We start from the raw sequence: 6,951 nt of genomic DNA, 5'->3' as shown, positions 1-6,951 counted from the left end.
CCAGTTTGCTCTCTGTGAAAGCCTGAGAGATTGTTTTTTTCTCTCCATGTGACTCTCCCCAGGCACACTATACATCATCGATCACATTCCTCTGTGGCTCCATAATCTTCTTGATGAGAAAATTTGGAGCACAACCGAGTTACATGATGTTACAGTACAGGTTCTCCTATGTCCTGAGTCTTCACAGTGTCCTTTCTCTTTTTTTTTTTTTTGTAAGTGAAACAGGGTCCTCACTATAGCCTCAAACTCACTGTGATCCTCTTGCCTCATCCTCCAGAGGGCTGGGATTAAGGGCATGCGCTACCACACTAGTTTATGGACAATTTTGTATTTTTAAAATATATGAAGTTGGAAGTAAGAATTTGTACACATTGGTTTCTGCTTATCTATACATAATTCTTTAGAGGCAGAAAGATCTGGATTTTGGAAACTTCAAAATGAAAAATCTGTAATTCTTGTATTGACTTAGGTGAGTGACTAAAAGAGGAGGAAAAAAATAATACTCATTTATCTTCACAGTGACATCCTGAAAGTTCCCAAGCCTGAGCCCATGCCAGAACCTAAAGAACCTACTCCGGAGAAAAATTCCAAAAAAGAAAAAGACAAGACACGGCCAAGATCTCGGTCACGTTCCAAGTCAAGGTCACGGACCCGTTCTCGGTCTCCTTCTCATACTCGACCAAGAAGGCGCCATAGGTCCCGATCAAGGTGAGTTGTGGCCCTCAGTTCAATCTGGATTTTAGATGGTAGTGTGTTTATTTTCTTAATTTCAAAATAGCAGAAGTATTTAATAAGGATGTTATTTTTTGCATTAAATAGGGAATTTATAAAATTTGGTTTTGTGCACAGTAAAAATCTACGTGAATTGAAAATTGTGACCCTTGATATTTGTTTTTAGGTCAAGGATTGTGACATGTCTGTAATTCTAGTGTTTAACAGGAGATAATCAGTTCAAGACCATCCTGGGGTATAGCAAGACCCTGTCTCAAAAGAATAAAAGTTTTATTTTTTAAAACGTGATATTGGAACCTTGGCATCCTGGTGCCTGTAATCCCAGCACTCAGGAGGCTGAGGCAGGAGGATCATTGTGAGTTTGAGGCCAGCATGGACTACTTAGCAAAATCTTGTCTTAAAAAAAAAGTGGTTGAAAAAAACTGCGTGGAGAAATTCTTTGCTCCACATTCATTTGTATTGTGTTTGTTATGGCAGATCATACTCACCCAGAAGGCGGCCAAGCCCAAGAAGGAGACCATCTCCTCGAAGAAGAAGCCCACCACGACGAATGCCGCCACCTCCAAGGCACAGAAGGAGTAGATCTCCCGTAAGACGGTGAGGTGTTTTGTTTTAGTTTTGAAATGTCAAAAATTTTGACACTTTAAGATAATCTTTATTTTGGGATAATTTAAGTTACTCTTTTATTAGGAGAAAGACCTTACAGGACAGGATATTAGTGTCTTCTAAAGAATGCGTCGTAGTTGAAGTGTAATGCTGTGTATGAGTTGTGAAAAGTTTAGTGCAGCTTTCACAAGTTCACCATCTTGTGCATGCTTTATGTTAACATCTTGTAGGACTTACTTTACCAAGTAACAGAATTGGCTGTCTTCCTTTTGACTTGTCACTGACTTTTGAAAGTGGCTGGCTACTGGGCAAGTCAGCTGCTTTCACCAGTGTTAAATTGCTAGGCAGGCATGGTCGTGCATCCTTAGAGCCCCCCTCACAAGAAAGACGGGTGGATCACTGTTTAAGACTAGCCTGTGCTACGTGGTAGGACCCTGTCTCAAAAAAAAGACCAACTAAAATAAACCATTGCTATCATGTTTTTTTTTCTTTTAACTGTCTTTGTCATTGTCTAAATGAGGATAATCATACACAGTTCAGAGATAACATAAATTGAAACTTGCATATACCCTCATTTCTTTATTTTTTTGTATTTAGGACGGGATGTAGAGGAATTAACAGGGTGTCAACTATGTAGATCCGGGCTCTAGTGATTCTCCTGTTTACAGCCTCCCAAGTGCTGGGATTACAGGGGCGCTCCACCATGCCCAGTCTCAATGGCTCTCTCAGAGTGCCGGGGCGGGGCCGGCAGGCAGGCCTGGAGATCAAACTCTGGCCCTTGCATCTGCCTAATCTTGTTTCATATAAATGACCATTATTAGTAGTTTGCTGTCTGGTTATTTTTGAAGAAATAAGCTATAAATGTGACTGCCAGCCAGTATGAATTTTTTCTAAATTGCTCTGACAATTACTGTTTTGATCTTGTACATGCATCTGTAACAGAAAGATTAAATCTGCCTAGGTAGAGGCCTGATGCACTGGTAGCAGGTTTGTGTTTTTGTTTTTTTTTTTTTCTTCTCCCCAGAACCAGGGATTGAACTCAGGCGCTTGTGCTTGCCAGGGAAGTGCTTACTCTCTTGAGTCATCTCCCCAGCCCGTTGGTAGCAGTACCTTTTTATGTTTTTGTTTTCTGAGACTGGGTCTTGGTATGTAATTCAGGCCTTGAACTCACTCCAAAGCTCAGGCTAGCCTTGAACCTGCTTTGTTCTTCCTGCCTTAGCCTGCTGAGTGCTGGTAGTACAGGCATTCACCACCATACCTGCCTTCTGCCTTCTTGGTAATGTTTTTTGATTGTTGTTGAAAGAAACTATGACTAAACCAGATTATATTTGACACAGGAACAACCCCCCAGCCCCCCAACCCTTGCCGCCCCCTGATTGAACTCAGGGTCTTAAGCATGAAGCATGATAATCATTGAGCTACACACTTCAGCCCCGGATAGGATATTAAAAGTTTTTGTCAGGGAAATCAACTTGTAAGTAAAGAGGGAAAATGGGGCCGGCCATATAGCTCAGCGGATTAAAGCACCTGCAAGCAGGCACAGGGGGCAGGTGTTCAATCCCCTGGCCTGCCCCCAGTGCTTGGCAATTGAGACTGGATGTGCTGGTGCACTCCTGTAATCCCAGCTCCTAGGATGCTCTAAACAGGCGGATCACTACAAATAAGTCCAATCTAGTAATGAGACCCTAAACACCCTATAGACCCTTCCCTAAAATACAAAAATAAAAAATAAAAAATTTCTGTGTTTTAAGAAGTTGTTTTTTAAAAAAACAGAATATTGAATAACCTTATTAAGAGGTTAAATAAAGGGCTGGGAAGATAGCTCAGTTGAAGTAAGTGCTTGCCTGGCAAGTGCAAGGGCATGAGTTCAATTCCCAACTCTCCAAAAAAAAAAAAGGTTATTTCTGCAGTTTGGGTTCTTCAAAGTTCCATACTCAACCAAAAGTTACTGTTGCTATTCAAAGTTACATATGATTTTATTACTTACAGATGACACTAATGATATAAATGGTTAGTCATTTCATGTGTCACACTTTCCTAAAATTTTCTCAAATTGATGATTTATTTATTTTTCAAATTGATGATTTCTCCTTAAGAGAAAGTAATGCTAATGTATTGCAAAATTGGTGGAAACAGCTATTTCTTATATTGGAGTTTTGCAAACAGCATGTTTTAATTGTACTTAAACCATTTAGCAATCAAAATATTTTACAGATTGTGTAAGATTCCCTTTCAACCAGTTTTTATTCTCACACTTAAGGTAGGGTTTCTTTTTTTCAGGTTCTCAGGAATTCTTCTGCCAAAGGTGAATTCTGCAGGTACACATAATTGCAACAGAACTTAATCACAGTTTTGCCGCAGAATTCGAGAGGCCCCTGCTTCTAAGTTTATGTAGCTAAATGAATTCCTAATCTTGCATCTTTTCCTAAAAATGTAAAAGGTTGCTCATGGTTGTTATTAAATAAAAAATACTTTTCCTCTGAAATTTTGAATGCAAACTCCAAAACACCAATATCATTCCTAAGAAAGACTGGTTAGTTCCCTTATCACATAGCACTCAACTTCAAATTTTGTGACTGGAGAGACAACTCATGACAGGAACATTTGTCAGAAGTTATTTCTATTAGTCTCAGAACTAGCTGTTTCCTGTATGTAGTAGGCTCTGGTTTTGTCTGGTTTTTTAAAAAATTCATTTATGTGCTTAGCTACATAAACTCAAAAGTTGGTTGAAAGTAGCTATATTTTTGGGTAAACTGTACATATCTGTAAGGTCATTTTTGTAACTGCAGTCCATGAATGTGAACACTTTATCCTACAGAAGGAGGCGGTCATCAGCATCGCTGTCTGGGAGCAGTTCATCATCCTCCTCATCTCGTTCCCGGTCACCACCAAAGAAACCTCCCAAGAGGACGTCCAGCCCCCCTCGAAAAACTCGTAGGTTATCTCCTTCAGCAAGTCCTCCAAGGCGAAGGCACAGGCCTTCCCCACCAGCTACTCCACCACCAAAAACACGTCATTCCCCAACGCCCCAGCAGTCAAACCGTACAAGAAAAAGTCGTGTTTCTGTGTCTCCAGGGAGAACTTCAGGTAAAGGTAAAGATCGCAAAAATCTTGTTATAAGTGTGTGTCTAGGTTTACATTCTCTTTTCTATGTTAAATTGTTGATCTTCTTTAGGAGTTACCATGTAAAATCTATTTGCTTTTAGACCTGCTGTCTGGTATTGAACATGTGGAGAGAAATGTGCACCCAGTAGTGGTCTGTGGGAGTAATAGATTATCAAGTTTTATTACTGAGACCAGTCAGCCCTTTTCCCTCATGATTTTTCTTTTGATATCTTATTTGAGGACTTTTATTCTGGTTTTTTTGGCCACATTGTAATTTCTGAGGAGAGGACATGGTGTCCCTCCTAAAAGCTGGTATGGTATTTTGTTTTAATTTAGGCTGTAGGCAAAGTTCTTCAGTCTTGTCCTTTATTCTGTAGGTTGTTTTCTGAGAAACGTGTGTGTGGAGATTTGAACCCAGTGTCTCTACACTGCTTTTGGGCACTAAATATATTTGAAAAACTTGAGGGCTCTTGGTTTGTTTATGGTATTTAGGGTTGAAGTTAGGATGAGAGGGCAGGAAGGACTGTGAAGGCTACCATAGTAGTAATTAGATTTTAAGAAGCAATTTAACATGCTGGTGTACTGTTAACATTGAAGTTTCCAGATTAGAAACAAGCAAATAGGTGTTTACAAAATTATCATAGTATAGTGAGCTTCACAGACCAGCATGTGCTCATGCTGTGTTCCTTTCCCCAGACTTTAGAGAGTGATAATTATTTTATTTATTTACTTTGTATTTTAAGGAAGGATTAACAGGGTGTTCAAGGTCTCACTACTAGATTGGACTCTAGTGATCTGCCTGTTTACAGCCTCCCAAGAGCTGGGATTACAGGCGTGTGCCACCACGCCCAATCTCAGTTGGTATCTCAGCCTGCCCTGAGGGCAGGGTCGGTACAGCAGGCCTGAGGATTGAATCATCCCCTGTGCCTGTCTGCAGGCTCTTTAATCAATCCTCTGAGCTGTCTGGCTAGCCCGATAATAATATTTAGAAAGGCAAACTCCGCTTCACTTCTTTTGACTTCTGTTGTAGTGAAGGCACAGATGAACTATAAATGCCAGACTGGTGGCCCATTCCTGTAGTCCTGGCACTCGAGGTTGTGGTAGAAGGATCACAGTGATTTCAACCCAGCCTGAACTAAATTGAGACCGTGTCTCAACCCCCACACCCCCAAAGAAACAGGATCAACTACTCCCTGTCAGAGGGAGTGGTGGGACAAGCAATACTGTAATAACCACCTGTCTGTAAAAAGCAGTGTGTACTTGAGCTTTTTGGGGATAGGTTCTCACTTGTAGTCCGGACTGGCCTTGAACTGGTGTAGCAGTCTTTCTGCTTCAGCCTCCCAAGTGCTGGAATTGTAAGTGTGCAGCAGCATGCCTGGCTGGGTTTGTTTTGGTTTTTGTTTTTTTCAAATGTTAACATGAATTTAATTTTGTGATACATAAAATGTTCCTTTAAGTGTGGGATACGGTCTTAGTATCACTTTTTATAGCCTTGTATGTTTATGTGCAAAATTGGGGAATTTCAGTCTACTCAGGATTTCTAGGCATGTCTAACTGATGCTCATTGCACTGATGTACTGTCTTTTGTGAAGTTCATGCTTTTAAATATTTTCTTTATCTGCAACAAACAAACTGGGGGAAATAGATAAATATTCCTATTGTTGCTTTGAAAGCTCACCAGGTTCTAATGTTTTCTTTTTTTTTTTTTTTTTTTCCTAATGTTTTCATTTGTATCACATAGCCATAGGATTACAGAAGCACATAAATAGGAGAACTGAGCCCTTGTTAAACTAGGATAGTTGCTAAGAAGTATTAGTGAACTGGGGTGGCAGGGACCCCATCAAGGTAATTAAGAACTTCATGTGTGTTTTGTTTTGTTTTTTTTTTTAGTAAGGCTCTACAGGCTGTCACTACTTAGATCGCATTCCTAGTGATCTGCCTGTGTTCAGCCTCCCAAAAAGCCTGGAGTGTAGATGTGTACCACCACTCCCAGTCTTACTAGTTATCTTTTGTTTTTGAGACAAGGTCTTGCCTGCAGACTTGAGCTCACATTGCAGTCCAGGCTGGTCTCAAATTTACAAGGATCCTCTGCCTCAGCTTCTCAAGTGCTGGGATTACATAGTTATCTTTTTAAAAGAGGTTACACGGGTCCCAGCGTTCAGGAGGCTGAGGCAGGATTATCACACATTGGGGCCAGCCTAGACTATATAGTGAGTTGAGGCCAGTCTGAGCTATACAATGAGACCCTGTTTGAAGTGAGTGAGATTGCACAAATGCCAACCTCCTGTGTCGTGGCTTATGCTGTTAGCAAAGAGACAGTGGGTTTGTGCATAGGAGAAAAGTAATGGCAGAGGACAAGGGACTAGTATTTTTGTGGATTCTGAAACTCATATTCAAACAAAAATATACCATAAGCAACCAGAGAGATGGCTCAGTAGAATAAGAGCTTGCCTGACAAGCGCAAGGCCCTGAGTTCAATCCCTGGTACCACAAAATTTAAAAAAAAAA

At 40.5% G+C, this 6,951-nt stretch overlaps 1 protein-coding gene across 1 annotated transcript in view; it reads left to right on the top strand.

The window, feature by feature from the left end:
- Srrm1 (serine and arginine repetitive matrix 1) overlaps positions 1-6,951 on the top strand; it is a 33,819-nt gene that overhangs the window by 11,284 nt on the left and 15,584 nt on the right. The window contains exons 5-7 of the mRNA XM_023722443.1: positions 520-708; positions 1,210-1,329; positions 4,157-4,431. Of these exons, the coding sequence (XP_023578211.1) occupies positions 520-708; positions 1,210-1,329; positions 4,157-4,431 (584 nt within the window). The remainder of the gene's footprint in view (positions 1-519; positions 709-1,209; positions 1,330-4,156; positions 4,432-6,951) is intronic.

This window comes from Octodon degus, unplaced genomic scaffold (genome assembly GCF_000260255.1).
Source record: "Octodon degus isolate 3935 unplaced genomic scaffold, OctDeg1.0 scaffold00092, whole genome shotgun sequence".
Taxonomy (NCBI): domain Eukaryota; kingdom Metazoa; phylum Chordata; class Mammalia; order Rodentia; family Octodontidae; genus Octodon; species Octodon degus.
The sequence above is the reverse complement of the archived record's forward strand: the minus strand, read 5'-3'. Positions and strand labels throughout refer to the sequence as shown.